At 42.5% G+C, this 24,325-nt stretch overlaps 1 protein-coding gene across 7 annotated transcripts in view; it reads left to right on the top strand.

The window, feature by feature from the left end:
- Nucleotides 1-24,325, top strand: part of OSBPL9 (oxysterol binding protein like 9) — a 61,647-nt gene that overhangs the window by 21,159 nt on the left and 16,163 nt on the right. The window contains exons 4-9 of one of the 7 annotated variants that reach the window (XM_028733501.2): nt 6,419-6,495; nt 11,472-11,567; nt 13,020-13,067; nt 16,811-16,837; nt 17,880-17,930; nt 23,416-23,454. In XM_028733501.2, coding sequence (XP_028589334.1) covers nt 6,419-6,495; nt 11,472-11,567; nt 13,020-13,067; nt 16,811-16,837; nt 17,880-17,930; nt 23,416-23,454 — 338 coding nt within the window. Of the gene's footprint in view, nt 1-6,418; nt 6,496-7,967; nt 8,222-8,302; nt 8,457-11,471; nt 11,568-13,019; nt 13,068-16,807; nt 16,838-17,879; nt 17,931-18,859; nt 18,949-23,415; nt 23,455-24,325 lie in introns of those variants that run through there. The other 6 variants (XM_028733500.2, XM_028733507.2, XM_028733505.2 and 3 more) reach the window with 6 other exon arrangements.

The following is a 24,325-nucleotide window of genomic DNA, read 5'->3' as shown; positions in this document are numbered from 1 at the left end:
TTGAATCACAGTGCTTGCACATTATTTGCAAGTGGCAGAAGAACTACCGTATTTTTCACCCAATAGGACGCACTTTTTCCCCTCCAAAAATGAGGAGGAAATGTGTGTGCGTTCTATGGGGCGAATGCAGGCTCCTTGGCTTCAGCGATAGCAACGCGAAGCCTGCGCTCCGGAGGCTTCGCGTTGCTTTCGCTGATGCCAGGAGAGTCTGCTCTTTGAGGCTGGCGGTGGGGGAAAGCAGCGCTTCCCCCCACCGCCAGCCCCACAAGCTGGGGGGGGCAGCAGGAAGGCACGCGACACCTTAGCGCTGCTCCCTGACCCGGCTTTGAGGCTGGCAGTGGGGGAAAGCAGCGCTTCCCCCCACCGCCAGCCCCACAAGCTGGGGGGGGGCAGCGAGAAGGCGCTCAACGCCTTAGCGCCGCTCCCCGACCCGACTTTGAGGCTGGCAGTGGGGGAAAGCAGCGCTTCCCCCCCCACAAGCCCCACAAGCTGGGTGGGGGGGTGGCGGAAAGGCGTGCGACACCTTAGCTTTGAGGCTGGCGGTGGGGGACATCAGTGCTTCCCCCCACCGCCAGCCCCACAAGCTGGGTCGAAAAACCCGAAGGAGCGACGCAGCCTTTAAAGAGCATGCTGCTCTTGGGTGCTTTTCCCCAAGGAGGGAGAAGGGACTGACTGGCCGAGTCAGTTCCTTCTCCCTCCTGGTCAAAAAGCCCGTAGGAGACCCAGAGACCTCCCCCCTAAATAAAGACACATTTGACTCAAATTTTAGTTTGGTTTTTGGCAGAATTTAGGCCACAATTTTATTACAGAAAGTGAGCGGTTGCATAGGCTCTGGTTCGAATAGCTCCCTGCACCCTTGCAGGTAGCGCTGACCCAGAGCTCTATCATAGGTCAGCCAAGGGTGAACACCTGAGGTTGGCGGAAAGCCTGGGAACGGACTATGTCCACTCCCCAGGTGCTCCCCTGGACTCAGGCACGGGCACAACCTGCGCTCGGTGGTTGACCAAACTGAGTTGAGTCCCTGGATTCCTTTAATGGAATACCCTTCACATAGGGATGGCGAGACAGTTCTCCCATCCCTGTCACCTGAACCAGTGCCTATCCGCAACCTTATGAGTTGTGACGATTTGCTACGCGGCAGGCGAAACCCAAATGGCAACAGCCAATCAGCCAAGTGGGGAAAATTCCTGCCGTGCCCCTGTCCCAACGACAGACAACACACGACAGCATAGCAAGGTCAGTCGCAAAATATCCTAAATATAGGGAGAGGTGGGCGGGTGTTCCGATGCATGAGCCGAAAGAGGAAGCTCTGGGTCATGTGCATAGGCTTATATAGGTCCCTCGATCCATTTAGACTGCACCCCATTGGCCAGATTAAACCCAGCAACGAGGGACCTACCAATCGGGTGTTGTGGCTTGTCCAATATACCCACCCACAACACAGGAGGTCAGTCTCCAGGTCTCACTGCAACACATACCCTCTTTGAGGGAGGACACACGTTACTAGTGTTGGAGCATCTAGCTGTCCTTCCTCAGTGCCTTCATTTGAATTTGATGGACTGGGGTAAACTGGAATAGGAATGAGAATTCTAGTCTCTTATTATAATGCCATTCCTTACCTGTACATCCTCCTTCCCTTACTACAACTGGAGCCAGATATGAGGGCCCGCTTGCTTTGCCAATCCTGGCCTATGCCTATGCCTGCCTATGCCTATGCCTATGCCTATGCCTGCCTATGCCCAACTGAACACTAGTTTTCTAAGAAGAAAATGGGGAACACGTCATCCTTTGCTACGTTGTAATTTTTTTGTCTGAAAATACTTGTATGGCTTTTGAAATATGGTTATTGAAATGTGTTCTGATGTCATCCTCAAAAACCTTCCCTTATTTGGTTATATTGGGCCTTCAGATAGATAAAAGCTTGCATTTTTAGCACCATAACTAGTGTCACATTTGTCATTGGGTTTAAAGACGATCTTGTTTTCTCTGCAGATCCATTGGAGGTATGCTTTATAAATGTCAGTTACTGATACATGATGGTGCATTGTTCAGTAACAGCAAAACCTTTATTCTGAGACAAGATTTCTGTTGATATTCGGAGGGATAAACTGAAGTACAGAATCCTTGCAGTGAACTTAGTATACATTAGGGATGAAGAACTCCGAAGGGGGCATATTATTTCAAGGGCAATCTGTTAGGAGCCATATGTGAGCAGTGGGTAGAGCCAAAGCCAGCAGTAGGTGGGAAAAGAGCTCAAAGTGCAAAGGGACACATGAAATTAGACTACGGGTCACAGATTGCCTACCCCTAACCTAAATCTCTGAAGTAATATTCTCAAATCTGAAATATATACATTAATCATAATATATTCACTAAATTTATCATATTGTAACATTAAATGTAGCCTGCCCACAGAAAATGGATCCTATACATATTGTTATACTAGAAACTTCTTTTGGGGAGGAGGTCCCCCTAATATTACCTGCCTTTGTGCTTGCTGAGAGACCACATAACCCTCTCTTCACTCTGAGTTGTGGCTAGATGTGGGACTTCTGCGTTACCAAAGCATCAATATTAATGACATAGGAGGCGTAGACTTGTTCTGTTCATAGAATCAGAATTGTTGAGTTGGAAGGCCCCCCAAGGGTTATCTACTCCAACCCCCTGCAATGAAGGCAGTGTCTATGAATCCTGTCCAAATCCTCAAGCTATGCAAACTTTAAATAATCCACACACCAAGCAGTCCTCAATTATACATCCCCTGAATTTGTAATTGCTGTGGAAACCAAGGTGGAACAATTTTGTTCAGTGTTTCACAGCATAGTCACAGTGTACTACAAAGTAGTCCCTTTATCACCATCATCCATTTATCCTCCCTTTTAAATAGTCCCTGAGAATTGCTCTTAGCAGCCATGCAACAGGCAGAAGCCATAGCTAAAGCCTTTCAAGCAATGATGGGAGTTTGAGACATGTCAGTTAATGACATCAGGGGTCACCAGAGGAAGCATGTAAGTGAATGGCTAATGCAACACCAGCCCTGCTTGGTGAGAAACAACTAGGGAAAACTGTTCCTTTTGGGGCAGGGGGTTATAAATGTTTTCCTCCAGGAAGCTTAGGGCACAGGATAGCTTCTAATTTATGTGTAAAGGAAATTAGTTTTCTTCAGTTTCTTTCTGTGTTATTTTCCAAAATCTGTCTTTAACTAAACAATTGTCTGCATGAAACGAAACTTCTCTTTGTCTCTCTTCCTCCTGTAGACTCATCATATTTACCCTGGTGGTTCTACTAATCATGCAGATTAGATTTGGGGACAATGCTGGGGATGTGTAAGGAAAGAGAGCAAGAAGTTCCAGTGTTCTCACAGAAATTGTTCCATGCACACAATAATTTAGTTGGATACAATTCCAAATGAGTTGATATTTTGGAAGGTTGTTGAGCATGCAATGGCTCGGTAACTTCAGGACCCATCATGTACTTTGTGCCTTTTGGCACAAACTAGGAGGCCTCTTAACTCAGATATGGTTCAGTAATGGAAATGATACTTTGATCATGGAGTAGTGCACCTGTATGTTAATCCTCAGTATGGTGAATACCAATGGGCAAGTTTAAAATATTAAATATATATCCATTGTCCCAAGAGTTCTTGGTCATGACACTCACACTACCTTGAGATGCAGCCTTTGTGCAGTTGTGGCCACTGGCGGGGGTTAAATGAGATGACTTTTGAGTTGCTCTTTTCAGGATTGCTAACATTCATCACTTGATTGTGTGTCTGAAATTTTGATGCTGAGAAATCTATTGGGGTGGGGTAGATTTTCAGTCTGTGCCTGCAGATTCCTGGGAGGGAGGCCCCAGTGAGTAATGGTTGCTTATCTTTCCTGTGCCAAATTTGCAGTATTTGCTCCTGTTTCCAATCCTGTTAAACAAGTATATGATGCTGCTGGGTGTCATCATTTCATCATCTGACTGAGAAAAGAGCTCAATATCACCACTTTTACATGCCCTAAGACCTATATTATCTGTGTTTATTCAGTGGTTGGGACTAAAAGCAAGCATACTGAAACTAAATTTAGGAAGACCAAGAATCAGCACCTTTGACAATAGGGATTAGTGGAACACTGGTTTATAATTAATAGAGATGAACCTCAGTTAGTTAGTTAGTTAGTTAGTTAGTTAGTTATTTGAAGTATATGTGGCTCTATTGTGGTACCTAGAAATCAGGGTTTTAATGGTGATTAGATGCTCTTTTGTCCAACACTAGCCAATGAGAAAACTGCTACCCTTTTGGGCTGATTCAGACCTTGTAGTACTTATGCATGTCTTCATAATTTCTAACCTGGTCACAGTAACATATTTTACTATGGGGCTGTTGAAGTCAGTTTGTAATCTGCCCCCTCCTCCATGTGATATATATGTTGTAACATGACTGTACTGACAGACATCCCACCCCTGCTCCATTTCATAGGCTGCCACTTGTGGAGATGGGGAAGCTTGATATCATACTGACATAATATCAAAACTTTATCTCTAGTTGTTATGGTGCCAGAGGGAAAAATGAGCTGTGAATCATACCTCAGTTTTAATGCTTAGTTCTAGCTTGAGAAGGCTGCTGGCTCTTGGCAGCCTCTAGGGATTCGTGATGTTTATCTTGGTTTTGTGGGCCTGTTCTGTCTACAGTTCATCTATTCCCTCACTGGGTAATATGAACAACACTGTAATATTGCTTCCATAAATTGAACTGTCACTTAGCTACTACAAGGCTGCAATATTGATGCAGTACCGCAATAAAATATGCACTGATAATTAAAAGGCTGAACATACCAGGATAAATCTGAATATTTGCAGTAACATAAATAGCTGCTTTGATGCAATTGCTATGGCAAATGTGAATGTAACATTTGTTTACAGCATTTTGAATCTATTTAGTTTACTGACTTTTCATCTCTGTGAACACTCATACACTGAGCTTCATGATCAAGCAGTGATTTGACCCCGTGAGCTTTGCAGGACCTAGATGTGTGTTGTCTTTATATTAATTACATATATAAACCTAACAATATTAGAAGCTGCTTTTAATATTGTAGCTGCTCCCGCTACAAAAGCTTATGCCAGAATAAACTTGTTAATATTTAAAGTGCCATGGGACTTTGTTATAAGCAGACTAGTTTCAGGATGCTTGAAGTGTGACCACATCCTTCCCATAGAAGTGTAGGCAGTGTTTAGAAGTAGACCAAGCTCTTTCCTGGCTCACATATCACATGCTGATTTTTTCAGTATCTTGGCAGAGTATTGACCTACTTCATCTGTGAAACAGACAGCTGTGAATCTTTGAGTTAGGGTGACTGGACTGGAGGCAGGCCAATGTTTCAGCATCTTTGCTTGCTTAACTGTGATTCTTCCCCCAGATATCTATTGCACTGAGTGAGCTATTTTGATTACTATATATGTGCTTGATTCACTGAATGAAAACAAAATCTCACCATTTGAATTATTATTGCCCACCTTTGCACTTTGAGTTAGTTACATACCCTTTTTAAAAAGACTTTTTATTGCTTAGAAGTGTGCAGATGTACTTCCAATAAACTCTGAAGATCCTATCAGTTTCAATTTTGACTCGGTTATCATTAATAGCAGAATGTCAAAACCACAGAGGGCCTCAGCAAAGGAGGTGCCTATAGTGCAGGACTTCTGATAGCATATTCATGCTGTACCTTCTCCACTTTCAGCTATTCCCAGATTGCAGCTTGTTTACTTTGTTCTGAGGCAGCTGTTACCTGCATAGTCCCACCTCTTAATCTGCATGAACTAGTCTGGAATCCATGTTTCTCTCATGCTCTTGAATGCTGGAGCTTGCTTTTTATGTATAGGATTTTTTGGATGCATTTAAAATGAAAGTACCGTAGAACCGCTGGAAGTTACCATGTAAGTGAACTATGTAAAAACTAGCTCCATTCTCTAAAATAAGTAATATAATGTGGACTAGAAATATTATAGACAGGATGGGAGCATTGCATCTGTCTGGCTGTCTTGTCATTTTATAAATGGCGAACCTTGAATCAGTTCATTTCTTCCGTTCCCATATATTTCCATCCTTAAGATGGCTACAAGCATAGGTTGATAGCTATTGCTTGGGACATACTAATATGAAATAGTGAATTATTTCAGTTTAGCTAATATTCAGGAGTATTTGTACTGTAGTAGCCATAAAAACTGTGTTCGGATTTCAGTCATGTACTTATTTTTCACAATATCTTCAAACTTTCTCATTAGCTATAATGTAGGCTTGTCTCTCAGCAAGCAATTTTCATTTGATTAGCTTTGCTTAACTAACAGGACATTTTATTACTGACCTGGGATTGGTTTAAGTTTCCAGCTGTTTCTTTAAGGCCACTTAAGTATATTTTTAATACTCTTCCAGCTCGAGATGCTGATGAGAGAGAGAAATGGATTCATGCTTTAGAGGAAACCATCCTTCGTCATACTCTTCAGCTTCAGGTGCGTTAGTCAGTTTAGCCTAAGCTAAAAGAGATGCATATGTTCTGCATAATACCTGTGTAAAATGTAATCCATACTAATCTCTATTCCATGAGTGTATATTTGTTCTTACATTTATTGTGAAATTAAGCCATATATCATGTCTCCATCTTGCAAATATAGCACCTCAGTTGATAAATTTTACATTTATTATTGCCGGTCTGTGAATGAGAAACCTTTGTAACTGAACTGGAGATCTAAGAATACAAGGACGGGAAGATCCTTGTGATGATTGTTATGTGGACTCTACTCAACGACCTGTTCACAGTTTTAATTTCTATTTTCTTTATCTGAAACAAAGCCTTGGATTAAAAAACAACAACATAGAATGGAGGCAATGTTAAGATCATTACAGGAATCTTCAAGTCACTGCACCTCTGGATCTCCAGTTCATCCAAATAATGAACCTGTACTCTTTGCCAAAATCTTGCTTATCAAGCATTGCTTATGGTAGCATACAAATACCACTGAACTATACAGAAACATATCCCAACTCCTGTGTTTTTGTAGTGCATAATGATGGAGAAATTAGTGCTGTCTGTGTTGCACATTGGCAGAAGGGGAAGGGAACCAAACAAAACTAAACCTGCATATTCTTGCTTTGAAGCCTTTGCTATGTAAATATTCCTCCTGATAATATTAGCCACTCCAAGGTGCTATCACAGAAAGGGATTGCTTTGGAGACACTGGCACCAACTATGGATAACAGCAGGTGCACTTTAATATTGAAGCTAGTGAGCAAATGCAGAGGCACAACTGTCTAATATTAATGGGCATCAATCACAGTGACGTTTCAAGTGAGAAACGTCTGAAAATGGCAGCTTGGCACTGAAGCATGCTTTACTTGGGATTAAGCTGCATTCAGGCCAGGTGATGTTTTATGCTCCCCTTCCTTCTCATGGCTGCTCCGTGTGTCGCCCGCCCCCCCAAAGGTGCTGGAAATCGGGGGAACTAGATTTTCCTCTGGCCTCAGCTCCGCCTCATGCTATGGTGAAGATTCCTCTGACAGGAGCAGCTTTCCAGGCAGTGTAAGGGGCTGCTGGGTGGACAAACCCCTATGAGCAGAGTGGAGTTGGTCTAGCCTGGATCCACTGCCAGTGATACCTAGTTCCAAATAGTCAGGATTCGCAGCCCTAGCCTTGCAAAGGTTCTTAAATGCGTTTAGTATTCTGCAGAAACTGTGCACACGCTACGCTTATACGTGGTGAAGGACAGTGAGCTACAGAAATCTAGGCGGATGCGAAAAATTAGTCTTAGCATCTTAGCCATGCCTGCTCAGAAGTAAGTCCGCTCGTAGGTAAAACGGGGGTCAGGATTGCGAAATGGAAAGGAGCGATCGGCGCTGTAGCCAATAACAAGAAAGCTGCCGGAGGCATTTCAGATGATGCAAGAAGGCAGGGGGCGGGTGAAATATCCGGATGAGCCCGTGTCCTCCGTGGCGCTGCGCGTGATGTTCGACTCCAAGCAGCCCACTGGGTAGCGAGGCGGCGGCCGAAGTCAGTCGGTGCTGCGGATGCCAAGGCAGCCCTTCCAATCAGGGCTTCCTTTCAGCGCGCGGCGATTTGGTCTTCCTGCCCCGATTGCGGGGTAGAGGCTACCGCTGAAGGCGGGAGATTCGCGGGACGAAGGATGCCCTCGAGAGAAAGCGGGAGGAAGCCGGCGGCGCCAGCTGGAAGGAAGCAGCCCGGTGTGTATGGCTATTATGCGTCCCCCTCTCAGTCGGTGCGCGGGGCGGGGGAGAGGAAAGGGCCGGGCTGGGAGGCACCTGACCCGCAGCCAATCGGGAGCCGGCTCGGTGCGAAGGAGAGCCTCGCTGCTTGCGAGCGGCGGGCTGGCGACGCGGCTTCCCTGCGGGCAGGGGGCCCAGCCGACGACAGACCCCGCCCGGCAGCGTGCCCGGGAGGGGAGGAAGCATGGCTTGCGTGAGTAGGGCCGGGCGTTGGGGCGGCGCAGCGTCGACATTGGCAGGAGGGGGCGCCCTCGATCTCCGTCGGCCTGCGCTTACGGAGGCCCACCCGGACGCCTGGGTTCTGTGGTCGACCCCGTGTATAATCGGGGTGGGTGGGTGGGGAGGAGAGGGTGCGTGCTGCGAAGCCCGCGGCCCTGAACCTGTACCTGCAGCCGGGGCCGGGGAGCGCACGCAGCAACTCTAGCCATTGATCGCTGGAGAGGAAGAGCGCGGCGCCTGTGTGCGCGCTACACCATGGGGCGCACTCACCCCCCCCCAAGCAGCTCTGCCTGATTTCAGTCCGGCAGGCTCCATTGTCTGCCACTGGTGGAAGTGGCTAATTACTGCCACTGACTTTGCTGTTTAAAAACAAGCAGTTCCAGTTTGATCACCTCGACCGCGATATAGGAGATCGTTTCTAAAACCCACTCGATGGTTAGCCTAGTTCGTATTTCGGCTGCAGGAAAGTTAGTTTTCCTTTCTTCACATCCCATTGAAATCAGCTTCTTTCACAGTATGTAGGTTTGAGTTACATTTTATTTAGAAAAGGATTTCTATACCGCTGTGTCATAGAACATCAAAGTAGTGTACACTGTTAAAGCATACAACATTATTCAAATAAGAAGACATACTGAAATGCATGTTACTTCCAAGAGCTCATAGAAACTTGGTCCTGTAGCCCAAAATGGACAAGGAAACCAATCTCTCCCGGTGATTAGAAATGCTTCCCACAACTAAAGGATCTTGTGATCCTTCAGCATATGCCCAACATGTTTCCATGACTCTCTGGAAAGTGGGTGTATTTCTTTGCAGATTAGGAAAATTGGTACTAGAAACAATGGGGAGAGGGTGGGCACTACAGTTGCTGTGTAGACCCTGATATTTTTCTAAAGAATTTCAAGAGCCAAATACTTGCTGGTGAAGAAACGTTGGGCAGGTAGCATTTGTAGTGTATTTCTTGTAGTGGTCATGCTATGTCCTAAATGTTACATAATGTGGGGCAAACATCCCAGTTCATTTTAAAGATCATTCTACAGGAAATAAGGTATGACTCTAACAAGGATCACATACCTTTAGGCATTTCACAGGAAGGAAAGAGTAACAAATGTACAGGATGCCCAAAGGGACTCAAACACTGTTCTGTGGCCATTTTGAGCATTCAGTGTGCACTTCTTTGGTACTTCAGAGAGAATTTATGCATTTCAGAGGTCACAATTGGCTCCCATGTTCTGGTGAGTGAGCTTATAAGGCCTCTTTTATATAACCTGGTCAGGTAGAATTGCTTTCTAATGAAAGCTGAGGTACTTAAATAGCCTAGTAATCATACTAGTTTAAAATGGAATGTAGTGCAGAACTTGTAACATAATGCTAATAGCTTAATTACTTGGTTTTTAATACCTCTAAGACTTGACTATATTTAACTTTGTTTTCATTGGAAATAATGCAAATGCTCACTGAAATACATAAAATGTAAATGAGTTAACTAACATTTAAAATGAATGAAGTTTGTAGCATTTTATGTCATTTACATGCATGTGATAGATAGCTATGATAGAAGCACTGCACGTATTTCACTAGAGGTCACATTATTGTGGAAACAGATGCAGGGAAGTGAAAGTGTGACAGTTTGGATTCTGTTAGGATTCTTCTGATCCTTAAATATTTTTTGTTAAAGTATGTGTCTTCTAAAATTGCTTCTCTTAAAAGTGAAGGTTGCTTAGCATTTAAAACACCTACGCTATAGCTTTTAAATTGTGAGAATTGAAGACATAATGAATTTCTGTTTGTCTACTTGTCATTTGCAATCATAAAACCTAGAAATTTTAAACACCCCCCATGTAATTCCTAACAAGGGATCTTGACATAGTGAATTATAGATTTACATGTATCAGTTTATGTGCTTGATGTTCTGTCCAAAGTGTGCCTTTCTAGTTGGCAATAACTTTTTAAGCCTTATATCCATTTTGGAAGGGACGTAGGTGGCGCTGTGGTCTAAACCACTGAGCCTCTTGGGCTTGCCAATCAGAAGTTCAGCGGTTCAAATCCCCACGATGGGGTGAGCTCCTGTTGCTTGGTCCCAGCTCCTGCCAATCTAGCAGTTCAAAAGCATACCCAAAGTGCAAGTATTATCTACTTATAAATAGGTACCGCTCTGCGGGAAGATAAACAGCGTTTCTGTGTGCTCTGGTTTCGGTGTTCCGTTGTGACAGAAGGGGCTTAGTCATGTTGGCCACATGACCTGGAAAAACTGTCTGTGGACAAATGCCGGCTCCCTCGGCCTGTAAAGCGAGATGAGCGCCGCAACCCCAGAATCGTCTGCGACTGGACTTAAGTGTCAGGGGTCCTTTACCTTTACCTTTTTATGCATTTTGGAGGAGGATAAGAGAGGCTGTTTAAAGGAAGTAGATGAAAAAGCAGGAAAAAAGCAGAGGTGTGGAAATACCCTTTCTTCTTGATTCATCTGTGGTCACAATCCAGTGTAGATTTCCAGCACAGTCTTGTGTGTGTTTATCCTGGGGATATGATCTATTGAACACTGTGAGACTTCTTTCAGAGTAAACACGCATAGGCTTGAACAATTGAGCAGCTCTGGATTGTTGCTTCTATTTCTATTATTTGAGAATTCATTTGTAAGGCCTGGTTTTACAAGGAAACTTCAGTTGGGAGAGTATTGGATGCTTCCCCTTAGTAACAATTTTGCTGTGATGTGGCTTACGTAGCAAAATAGTTAACCTCACAAGAACATAATATTTAGGCTTTAGAATAGTGCCAGGAGACGCCTAGTCCTTGCAGTGAGTTAATCATTTCACTATGCTGACATATATCTGTAGGAATAATATAATGTTCTAGCTTTTTTCATTCTTTAAAGTGTATCTAGGCAGGTTATTCTATGGTTTTGAAATTTGCCCAGATCAATCTTGCAGCTAATGAGGTGCTGTTCTGTGTGTTCTGTAAATATGTTCAAATATAATGCATTTCTGTTACATAGGGTGTGGATCCTGGATTTGTTCCCAGTGTCCAAGATTTTGATAAAAAACTTACAGAAGCTGATGCTTATCTACAAATTTTGATAGACCAATTGAAGGTATGTTGAACTTGCTATTGTAACCGGACTTTACAATAATCTAGTAAAGATGCACTTTGATTTCTCCCTAACCTCCATGGTATAAATGGGTTATGAAAGATTGTCATCATTGAAGCTCATTGATCCATGTTTTTGTTAAGTAGTTAGATGGGTTTCAGAAATTTAACAGCAGTTCCTGCTAAAAGACTATATCTCTAGGGCAGGCATGTCCAAAGTCCATTTTGGGGGCATAATCCGGCCCACCAGCCGGTTTAATCCGGCTCCTGTGGTAGTTTATTTCCTGGGGTAAAATCCTAACTAAACTAAAAAAACCTCAACTACTTCAATCCTTAGAAAAGGTTAACAAGTTTGGTTGGCCCTTTGGTCGGCCCTCACGGCCCTTCACTTCATCAAATATGGCCCTCTTTGAAAAAAAGTTTGGACACCACTGGATAGGGAGTCTGGATGAAGATTTCAGTATTCAAGTTCTTCATTCCTAACCTGTTCCTTAGAACAGTGAAACTAAGCTAGGAGCAATAAGTAGCTTGAATACAATCTAATTTGTGTCGTGCAATCTTTAAATTGTACAATACTGAATTAAAACTAAAAATCAGTCAAAATTTCCCAGTCATCTATGACACAAGTCAACTGTAGAGACTTGGATCACAAGCATACTTGAAATGGTTTCAGGTTTTTTTAAAAAACAGTAGTTCCTGTACTGTTTATTATATATATTGGGAGAGGGAGAGAGTAAATGTTGCCCTTGTGATATATCCTAGAGATTGTTTAACATATTTAATATTTGAAATGGGGTAAGCATTTGAGAAGTAAACATATGTGCAAGAGAGGTTCTGTTTTGCATGCCTTGAAGGCTTAAAGCTTATTCAGTCATTTACAGAGTGGTGGCTAGCCTGTAACCTTCTAGATGTTGTTGGATTCCAACTGGTACCATCCCTGATCATTGGCCATGCTGGCTGGAACTGAAGGGAATTATCATTGAACTCCATCTGGAGGGGCACAGAGTCTCCATCTCTGCTTTACATGCAGCACATTATTTTGTGTTGTCAAGAAACTGTCTAAAGATCTTTAGCTCAGACATTATATTGACTGGAAACAGATAATTATGGAGACAGAAGCAACAGAGCGCAGAACAATTTTAAGCACTTTCTTTGGCTTTTTAAAAATGTAATTCTGCAATCATAAAGAAGCCCTCATCCCCTCCAAATAATTTCATGTTTGGGGTAAAGACAAAACATATTTCCTGACTTAGTAGGTGATATTGATTATTATTTTTGTGTGAAATACTGATGATTAAGACCACTAGTAATTTAAACATGTATCTGGTAAGATGGAACGAAATGATCAGCAGACTATGGAGTTTTTAAAAATAAATAAATAAATAAATTGCTATCCTGTTTGCATTTTAAAAGCTTTACTAGCAATGTTTGATACTGTGTGCCTTTTTCTTTTTAGCTCTTTGATGAAAAGCTTCAGAACTGCAAAGATGACGAACAGAGAAAAGCAAGTATACTTTTTATATATTCTTCCTCTCCCTGAAGTTCACTTTTCAGCCTTCCTGTAATTGACTAAAATGCAATTTAAGCACTCCTTTTATATACAGCTGATAACTAGCATTGAGCGTTGCTTTATAGATTTTTTTTTTATTTTTTTTTGGTTGTTGGGACGGAAAACACTTGTAATAATAATTGCTAACAGGTCTTCAATTGTTCCATTACAGTGGAATATAATTAAAAAGATGAAAACAAGCTTGGAGAGCCATAGAAAAGGTTTTATCCTTTTATTTCAATAAGTTTCATGCTGCAGTTGTTTTAAATATTTTTTCTCTGTGAGCTTCCTGGAGAAGTCAGTTATTGGAAGTTCAGTTAGCAATGCCTTGTGCCCTACTCACTTTTCATGAACTATTGTACCATTAGCATAGTTCATAGGGCTTAATGAAATAAGTAATGGAAGGATGAAATAAGGAGCATAAGATGACAAGGCGTCTGAGTGTTAACCAGAAGGTTGGTGGTTGCAGTGGGTTTGACTAGATGGCCTTTGGGGTCCCTTCCAGCTCTACATTTCTATGATTCTACACATGTCAGGTAAAATTATATATCCAATTTGAATAAAATTAAGTTCACGCTTTAGTCAATTATTGAGAAGTAATTGGGCCTCTCTTTGCAATAACTTCCAGCACTGATAGAATGATTCTAAACCAACTAGCCATGTAGCTGGCTTTTTGTGTTCTAGAACAGGGTGATTTGCTAACTGTACTTCATATTTTAGATTGTAATCTAGCACTTGGCACTGTCTTATCATTATACAATCTTGCTGCTGGGGTGTGACCTTGTACTTGTTTGGCCTCTAGTCTTAATTTGTTGTAATGGCAGATTAGTGTTGCAACGGATGAGCTGTTTTCTTCCTGATTTGTTGTGGCATTCAGTATTTTAAAGCTGCTTCCTCTCATGCAGAAGGAAGAGGTTCCAGTTACACTCACCCCAAAGTATTTCTGTAAAATTGGCATGATATTATTATTATTATTATTATTATTATTATTTATTTACCCTGCCCCTCTGGGTTGCCCCAGCCATTCCAGGTGGCTAACAACTTCAGTAATGCTAGACATTTTCTGATTAAGCAATAAGGTAGTTATTTCCCCTGACTCAAGACAACTAGCAGCTGCTTCCTGTAGAAATGTAGTTTAAGGCAGTGTTTCCCAACCTTTTTTGGGCAAAGGCACACTAGTTTCATGAAAAAAATCTCGAGGCACACCACCATGCCAGATGGGGAAAGGTCACTTTTTACTTATGTAAAAAAAATTAAAAAAATAGTAACTTCCAACGAATTCTGTAGGTCTTGTTTCTGAATCATTAAAGCTGCATTTGGGAAGGATTCGTAAGGGCGCACAGCAACTCAGTCCCACCAACTCCACAGCAGGGTTCTCAGGTTCAGTGAAGGGCTCCCTCAGGGGGGCACATATATACACCTGGGCTCCCGAAAAGCTACCGCAAGAGCCCTTCAGGAGTTCACATAGCGCAGGCCTGAAGGCTGCAGCTTCCCACTTAGCATCCCGCCAGAGGAGGAAACCTCAAGTGGTCGACCTGTTTTTCCCCCCTCCCGCCTCCCTTTTGGAGCGCAGAGTTTTGAAGGCCGGCATCAACTCCGTTTTCCCGGATACTTCCCGCTCGAACCGAGGGCTGGGTGAAGCAAGGGCGGCGCTGCGCGTTTTACCTCCACGGCGCAGGGGCTCTGGCTCGCCTTCAGCCACCGCACGACAGCGCTGGCTGCCACTTCGTCCTGCAGCAACAGCTCCAAAACAGCCGCCATGCCCACCTCTCTCCTCCTCTAGCACTACCGCGCGGGCGAGCCTCCGGGGCGGGCGCACAAGGAGCGTGGGCGCCACCCCTCGACGCCGTCCCAAAAGCCGCCAAAAAGCCCTAAAAAAAGAGGAGCAGCAAAAAAAAAAAACACCACACACGGGGGGCGTGTTCTAATTCGCTTCTAACTCCGGGTTAGAGCGCAGCACGTGGAGGATGGGTGGGGAAAGAGAGAGGAGGCGCACTGATAGAACGCCAGGCACGGGGGCCGCCAGGGAGAGCCAGCGCGCGCCCCACCCCGGACGCTCGCGGCCACCGCCGTCCCTCCCTCCCAGGGAAGGCGGGATTAGAGCAAGCGCCCGGGCAGCAAGAAGCGCGCGCGCGCGCCGGCCCTGCCCTGGATCCCTCAGAACCGCCAGTCTCTGGGAAAGTGGGCGTGGCTTCAGAACTCTCAGGCAGCAGCGCCCGCCGCCCGGCAAGGCTTCCCATTGGGAGGCGCGAATGCTTTAGTGGACGGGGATTGGTGCAAATATAGGCAGGGCGGGCTGAGAGGAGGAGCCGCCGCCGAGGAGCAGCGGCACCAGCAGCGTTTCCTCTCCCCCCTCCCCTCCCGTGTCAACAAGCGGGGCGCCTGCGCCGGGGGTTTGCGCGTCAGGCAGGCAGCCAGGCAGGCAGACGGCGAGAGCCCCGCGCTGGGCGGCCTCTCCTCACCGCCTCTCGCCGCCGACTCGCCCGCCTCCCTCCCACGGCACACCAGGCAACGCCTGGCGGCACACTAGTGTGCCGCGGAACACCGGTTGGGAAACACTGGTTTAAGGAAATGTTACTGGAAACCATGGCATCACTTCTCTTTTCCTTTTAATCTTTATGGAAAGCTGTGTCAAAACTGTCACATCTATAGACCCTGTAGAAAAATAGATGCCACAACAGGACAACACATAACGCTAAGCCAAACAATGACATAGAGCGAACATGCAGGTTCCTAGAGGGGATCACAGCTGCTGCACTCCTACCCTAGTCCTCCTCCTGCTGCTGCACTACCCAGAGCTAAATCATGATTTGGATTAGTGTGTCACTTGTAGTTTATCTTTCTTCAGACAAACCTGAGCTTTGACCAAAGTTTGTTTTTGGTCTACATAGATGGGGGGAAAGGCAGACTTGAGTCTTCACTGTATTGGACAAGTGTGTGGCAGTTTGGAACAAACTATGACAATTAACAATATGAAGATGAATCACCGCTGTCTGAACAATTCTGTACTTGCATGATTTCACACACAAGTATAGGAATACAGTGTCTGAACTGATTCAAATGCAAATATATCACTTTCAGTTGGGATAAATGTGGAATGAAGATTAAATTTTCTGGATGAACATGTTTCAGTTGAAGCCGCCTTGTACAGTACTTGCTTTCAAGCTTTCTCTTTAGACTATTTATCTGCAGGGTGGGATGGGAATGTAAACCAAGCATTAATAATCTTTGGTTGTTCAGCAGGGCACGGTTTAACAGTGCATCATGCTAGAAAAAGCACTACCCTTACAATTTGCACAACACACCCTTTGCTTAAAGTCGTCTTCTAGTGCTGCTGGGCAACCTTTTTCTAAAGCAAATTGCGTTCCTGGTACTCTTTTAATTATCTAGAAATGGTTGCAAAGTGGTCACAGTGTAATAATAGAATATGTCTGCTTTGATTGCAGTAAGGATCCTGTTGTTTTCATTCAGCAGGATCCCGGGTGCAAGAGGCAGCGAAGACATTTTCTCTCGATCTTGGAGAGCTGTTGGAATAGACAATACTTAGTCCATATAGCTCTGCACAGTGCTGCTTCATATATTAAGCTTATATTTTATGTGAATGTTTTAAATAAACAATAACTAACAAGAAGCAATCTTGAAGATGAATAACTTCACATTGCTAAAGACCTTGCTTTTCTTTTCTTTTCCTCCAGAAGATTGAAGACCTCAAAGAAACAACCAGTGTAAGTATGTGTTTAATCATTACATATTTTAAAGCAACTTAAGGGCTTGGCTTGGATCTGTGTTAAATTCCTCTTTAGCTACTTCCTCTGCTGACAGGCACTTAGAATGGAATGGTGGGAGATCAGTTGCCCCCCAGTCTCCCAAGTGGCCTGCTGGCAAATGCAGAGAACCTGCTTCTCCTTATGCCACCTAAATAGAGGAGGGGGAATGGATTGTACCATATGTTCAGGAGGGAGGGGTCATCCTCTCACTTCTGTGGTCCAAATTATCTTCATATTTGTCTTTAGATGGAAATGGAGATTGAGATTGTGCCCTACAATTATGTTCCGTGTTTATATTAAATAGAAAAATATAGTAGTGTTTTAGAATATTTTTATGCTTGATGGTAACCTGCTTAACAGTCAGGTCTGTGAAAGCATGACACAAAATAACTTGACACATTTACTAGTCCTGTTGCTTTTTGGAGTATATATTTTATTGTATTTTCATAACTTAATGATAAAATCTGAGCAACAAAAGCAGCTCTAATCCTTCTGTTGTGAAGGTATTGTTTAGGTATTTTCAACTTGGTGCCCTCCAGATATTTTGAGCTACAGCTCCCATTATCCCAGGGGGTTGGGGCCAGGGAGAGCTTTTGTCCAAAACCTTTGCAGGGCACCGGTGCCTAGGCCGGTTTAGACAATATCTTGCTTGTGCAATAACCTGCAGGATGTCAGTTAACTTTAAAGTTAACTGCTCTTAGAAAAAGAAGTAGCTTCTTTCACCCATCAAATGTTCTTTCCCTGTGTGGCTTTAGCTGTATAAATTGGGGAAATGATGATCCATTAAAACTATTAGCAAAATAGTTTTCTCCACCCTGTTCACTCATTCGAGTGCAGAAATGTTATCATAAATGAATTCTTACAAGATATCTATGGCAAATAAGTACTAAACTGATAATGAACATACTAACCAAAGGAAGTACTTAGGTTCCTTAACACTCTATTCTAAGCAGTAAAAGTTTTGTAGAAATACTAACATGTTTATTTTTGCCCCCCTTAGAGCATGGTTGAATCAATAAAACACTGCATTGTGTTGCTGCAGATTGCTAAAGTAAGTATCTCTGTTGGAAAATACAATAAAAAGTCTTTGCAGTATAATGTTTTCTGGAAGAAATCGTTCTGTGCTATTATATTGTAGAGGCATTGAGCCATCAAAGTTAATAAGAATTGGAAGGTATAGACATATGTACATTTATATGACTTGATTATTTCCCCTCCTGTTGCAATCTGTAGGTAGATTGATAAATACTGTAAGTAGATTGCCAGGGGTATATGAATGTACATTGTATAAGTTATACAATGCATACAATAACATACTCAATGCTGTGCCATTCTTCATATTAAAGTGGTGATCCTACTGACCTATTGATCCTGACAAAGTGGTTACCATAATCTCAAATGTTGTGACTGTGCTCTTCATGCTTTGTTTGAGCATACATAAAAACAGATTCTTTATGTCAGTGCCTACATTGGTTTGATTACTTTTGGTGTTTTAAACATTCACAAGCAACTATTTCGTGGAAGCCCCCATGTTGGAAGTATGGCGAAACAAATGTTTAAAAAAGCGCTCTGCTAGGTTGTACATGAACAGTATAAATAACAGAATTATAGTCTATTAAAGATTGATCTTGAAATTTGATGGTGCTTGTGCCTTCAAAAACTCATCTTGAATATCAGTGTCTGATAATTGAGTTAAAACATGTCCTCCTTTAACAATGGGCCTTGGATAGAGAATTGATAAAATGGAGCAATTGTTGGCATGAAAAAATATTGCATATGTATGGTTAAAGCCCTTACTCACCAAGAATTGATAAAATGGAGCAATTGTTGGCATGAAAAGATATTGCATATGTATGGTTAAAGCCCTTACTCACCAAATGGGTTTGCATGTACTAATCTACTCTAAAATTTTGGATTTATTCTCTAATCTTAATAGGCCTAATAATTCCTAACCTATAGCACTGAAGTTCCTGCCATATCAGAAGTGAAAAACCCACTAAGTTTTTCTGGGCATCTTAAAATCCTAATCGTAAACTGGATTATGGAACTTTTATACATGATCAAAGAAGGTGAGCCCCAGTGCGCTTGTGCTGTAGTACAACATTGTAACAGGTTTCTCCAAAGAGAGCTATGTTTGTATATAGCTCCCATACATAATAGACTAACAAGGTGGAGAAGAGGCTGAGACTTGCTTGTGGTGTAAGGATACTTTTTGCTCATTTTCTTCTGTGAAAACATGGAAGATGTGCATGCCTCACTGCTGAAGAGAGAGTGTACCATCTGCAAATCTGAAGATAAGCATAAATAAAACAAAGTTTCTGGAGTAACGAAAGAATGTACAAGTGTTGCTAGCACTTAAAAACTTCAGGAATAGCCTGGAAGAAATCTTTGTCATATGCCGCTATCCGGTGAATCTTTGTGACATGAACACAACCACATTCTACACTACACACAACTTAAAATATTCCTGCATTGCAAGGGGTTGGACTGAATGACCCTTGCGGGCCCTTCCAACTCTACCATTCTGTGATTTTATACTCTAAAATGTTATTTTGGTGAAGAAACAGAACACCTTCAGTGCTGTTTGTTGCCCATATATCTCTGGCCAAGCTTGCCAATTTACTAAAGAAAAACAAATGAGGGAAAGGTTGTAGTTTAGTGATGGAACCCATGCTTTGCATGTTTGATTTCAAATTCAGTCCTTGGCATCTGCAGCTGAAGGACCTCTAGTAATAGGAAAGTCAGGAAATATCTCTGTTGGCGTCCTTGGGGAAGTCCTTGCTGGTCAGGGTAGGCAGTTCTGGGTCAGATAAACTGTTGATCTGCCTTGGAATAAGTTGGATTTATAAACATTCTGTTCAGAATTTTGAATGGGCAGTTGCACAAGATTGTAAAATGCATCTATTAATAATGTATCTGATGCTTAGGCTTTTCTCCTTTGGTGTCCAAATTTCCCCATACCCATGCCAGTTAAGAAAGCTTCCATAGAAAGTGCAAAAGGAAAGATGGGGGAAGAGAATATTTGAGTCATTCATCCACAAAAGAGACCTTTGCTGCTGCTCTCTCTCTCTCCATAACCCATTTGTTATAATGTTTAGTGCACCCTTATCCCAGTTTTGTTCTTGGAACATACCTTGTATTGCAAACCTATGCAAACCTGAGGCAGACAATACTGAAGGCTTCTGATCTGGCAGAATTTTGGGAGGCTTCTTTTGCTAATTCTGTCTCTCCCTTTAACCCCAATCCAGTGTCCCACATCATTCTGAGGGTTCTGGGGGCTGTAGCAGAAGGGGAGAGCTGGCAGAAGTTGTTCCCTTACCACCAATATTAGGAGCATCGCCTGAGTGAAATGCCACTCGAGATACTCCTGCCTGCAGCCGTAAAGTCTGGATCCAGCCCATTATCTCAGACATAGTGCATTAAGATAGGGATAGGGAACTTTTTGCAGCTTGTGCCACATTCCCTAATAAGCCTGCTTCCATGAGATGCATACCAGTGGTGAGCAAGATCAGAGGTGAAAGTAGGTATGGGAAGAGGCAAATGTGAGTAGAGACACTCACCTTTTATAGGCCTCCTAGCCACGCAATAGGCAAAGGTTTCTATATATGCATCCCTCCACTTCCAGTCAGATGATCGAGAGGCAGTATCCCAATTCAAGGACTCTGTTGAGGCTGTGGAGCAATGCCAGTGAATTGTATGGAAAGGGGGCATTGTATGGGTAGAGTCCCGTGGGCCAGATAAAGAAATGGCGTTCCTACTAACATAGAATTGTTCATAACTCTCTGCCAGCCTTATGTCTTCTCAATCCATTTATAATATTTTAAAATCATCAAGATAAAAACTGATGTTTGAGGCCCTCGTCTATTCCCTCCTAGCTCTAAAAATAGTGCCATGCTTTGAGCAGCATTTACTTGAAAGAATTAGGAATTCAGCTACTGCAAACCCACAATAGGTTCCATGGGAAATGTGCAAGAGAAATCAAAGTAGCTAGTTTTTTGTTTTTTTTTACTCAAGTTATAGGACCTTGGTGACTTGGAATAATGGACTTTGTATGATTATGCTTTAGGTTGAGGAAACAAAGCTACCTTCGTTTTTGTAGCAGCTTTATTTTAGCAAAATGCAAGCCTTTTCCTGTCCCTGGTCCACAAAAAAAGAGCGTAGAGCATGATCACTGTGCATTTAATATATGTGTGTGCGTGTTTCAATGAATATTTGGGATTAGTGTAATCGCCTTTGTCATTACATAATTATGCATTGGATCTTGTTTCCATTCTGTGGATTCTGCAATGGATGATTGGCTGTACTCCACCACGGAATTTGTATATTATATTAATGACTTTAATTAAGTTTTCAACATTAAAAATTACATATATTCTTTTAGAATAATCTGATTAGGAACTCTCATCTCTCAAGTATATGCATATGCCACAGATTAGGAGATATGATAGCCATCTGCAATTATCTTAAGGGCTGTCACATGGAAGAGGGAGCCTGCTTGTTTTCTCCTGTTCTGGAGGATAAGACTCAAGTTGCAAGAAAGGAGGTTCCACTTAAGCATTTGGAAAAACTTTCTGACAGTAAGAGTTGTTCAGCATTGGAACAGACTCCCACAAGAGGTGGTTGACACTCTTTCCTTGGAGATTTTTAAACAGAGATTGGATGGCCATCTGTCATGGATGCTTTAGCTGAAATTACTGCATTGCAGGGGGTTGGACTAGATGGCCTTGGAGTCCCTTCCAACTCTATGATTCTATGATTAAGTATTAAATAACACACTAATATTCATCATTTAATTACAGACCCAATAAAGTTGTTAATGCATGTTAACGCTTGGTTCCCTGCATTCTTCTGTTACCGTATAGTCTTCAGTATGGCTTTTGATATACTGGCAGTTTTATTCAACATCACATCCATTGTTTAGAGCTGCTTCTGTAGCCAGCTCTGTCCCTGGCGGCCCAGATATTATCAGTGGCTAGAAGAGTCTTTTACCAACTGTGACTGGTGCTACAGCTGTGGCTGTTCCTGGACCACAAGAGCTTGACCATGGTAGTTCAGCCACTGGTGACTTCAAGATTGGATGGCTTCAGTACACTCTGTGTGGGGTTTCCCTTGTTATTAATCCAAAAGCCTACAGTTTGTGAGGAATGTTGCAACACGGCTGCTGCCAGGACTGAGACCCTCTCAGCATGTAACATCTCTACTCAGAGATCTGCACTGGTTGCCGGTTTGCTACCAGGCCAAGTTCAAGGTGTTACTGTTAGTATGTAAAGCCTTTAGCAACTTGGTACCACTTTACTTGCAGCTTCATCTTGCCCCATGTGTGCCCACTCAGCTGCTTTGATCCCCAGAACTGGCACTGTTAAAGGTGCCACATAATATGCAATCTTCTAGTGTGGGAGCAGCTATACTTTGGGTCTCACTGCCTAGTGACATCAGGCAAGTAGGTCCCTTCACTGTGCTCTTTTGGTACCTACTCAGTGATGAAATTTTGAAGAATTTCCAGCTGATATTTCTGATTGGCACTTCCTCAATTAAACCATGTTCAATCCATGAAGCTTACCGTGTGACCTTTGGCCAATGGTGCATACTCAGCCCAACAGGGTTCAGCCCATGAAACTAATACGGGGTGGGAAAAGACAACCGTGGACTCCACCCTGAGTTCATTGGAACAAGGGTAGGATAATTTTGTTTTGTCTGGTTCATTGTTTGTATCGAGGAGAATCCTAGACTTCATAAAAGGAAAATCTGCTAAATGTTGGTGTACTCTGGTTAACTACAGATTATTTGTACTGTATAGGGAGATGCAGTTTGAATGTAAGATGAATTACAGTTCATTTACAGCTAAGGTATAGCTGAGGAGTAGGATGGAACCTTGCATCTGAAAGAAGGGAAAATACATGATCCTACAGCCTATACCTAATCCTTTAACTATTTTTGAAGGGTTGGCTAGCATTAGACTTACTCTAGACCACAGAGATAAGACCTGTGGTAGGAGAAAGCATACACCTGTGAGGGGTTTATTTAACTGGTACTGAGGCATTTAGTCATGGCCAAATAAACCCTTCACTGTCGTGCTTTTCTTTTAAGTGACTTGTAATTTTTTCCAGGTGATAGTTTCCAAAACATCAAGGAGCATGTCACAGAAATACCTTGCATGTCACAGAAATATCTTGCAATATCTTGCATTTGTGCAGGCCTCTTCATGATACTTGGTAATAAACAGAACCAGTAGATACATAGCAGCATGCTTCTTCAGTGTTATATTCATCTGACAGAAAGCGCTTTTCGGTATTGATATGTTAGCCTTTATTATCTTCAGATGATAGCAAACATAGCTAGCTATTGTAAGAAGATACCAATGGCTTATAAAGTGCAAGGTTTCTAATGGTTAATCGTTTTCTTTTCCTTCAGAGACATTTCACTTTCGCAGCATCTAGTAAAAAATTCTGGAGAGAAACAATTATTCTCATATAAGCAAAGACATGGCATCTAGTAAAAAAATTGATATGTTAATATTTGTAACATTTTTCCTTAAGGACCAAAGTAATGAGGAGAAGCACGCAGATGGACTTATAGTAAGTTTAAATCTAATCTTTCAATCTCCCTTTATTTCGGCAGAACGTTAAAGCTGCAGTCATGTGGCCACAGGGGCTTGAACTTCCACTCAATTTTGACATTCTTTTTCTTAGTCACATCTTCTGGTGTCTCCTCAATATGTTGTCACTTTCCTTAAGCTTCAAAAATCACAATTAAGAATATTAAATTCCAGCTTCGCTTTTATCACCACTATTTCTTATTAATGAAGCAAATTTAAACCCGCAATGGGGAAAAACTGGGATAATAACTTGGTCACTCTTCTTGTACCTGAAATGCACGTGCTTTCAGAATAACATTTCTTTATAATACTGCTTTTGAAATACATGCTAGAAGTTTCTGTCACGTTGCTTTGTTGTATATACTTCATGTAACTTTACTTCTGTCTTCCATTTGCATACATTTTCCTGACTTCTGAGTGTTTGTAAATTGGTAGGAACTTACATTGGCATTTTAGCTTAAACAAGAGCAGAACAGTTATGTGAAGTAGCTTGTTTTTCTTATTTTCTAGTTGACCCTACATTTTAATAACTATTTGGGACCTTTCTTCATGGCCCATTTCCCTCGTTGCTGAAACTTAAAAACACATTTTAAGACCCTTAGAACTACAGGAAACAAAGTAGTGTTGGACCCCATGAGACACGAGTGTAACTGCAGTCTGGTAGGGTAAGTGTAGGTCTATTTCTAAGAAAATCCTCATCATGCCATAAAGTTGGGAATATAAAGTACCTTCTATATACTGTATATGATATCACTAGTGAATCACAAGACAGTCACAGTGAGAATTCCCCTATAAATAAAGAAAAGTTGGTGAACTAGTTTGCAAAGTTTAAGGATAGCCTCTTAACTGTA

Source organism: Podarcis muralis, chromosome 5, assembly GCF_964188315.1.
Source record: "Podarcis muralis chromosome 5, rPodMur119.hap1.1, whole genome shotgun sequence".
NCBI classification, from domain to species: Eukaryota; Metazoa; Chordata; class Lepidosauria; order Squamata; family Lacertidae; genus Podarcis; species Podarcis muralis.
This window is presented reverse-complemented; position numbering and strand designations above follow the sequence as displayed.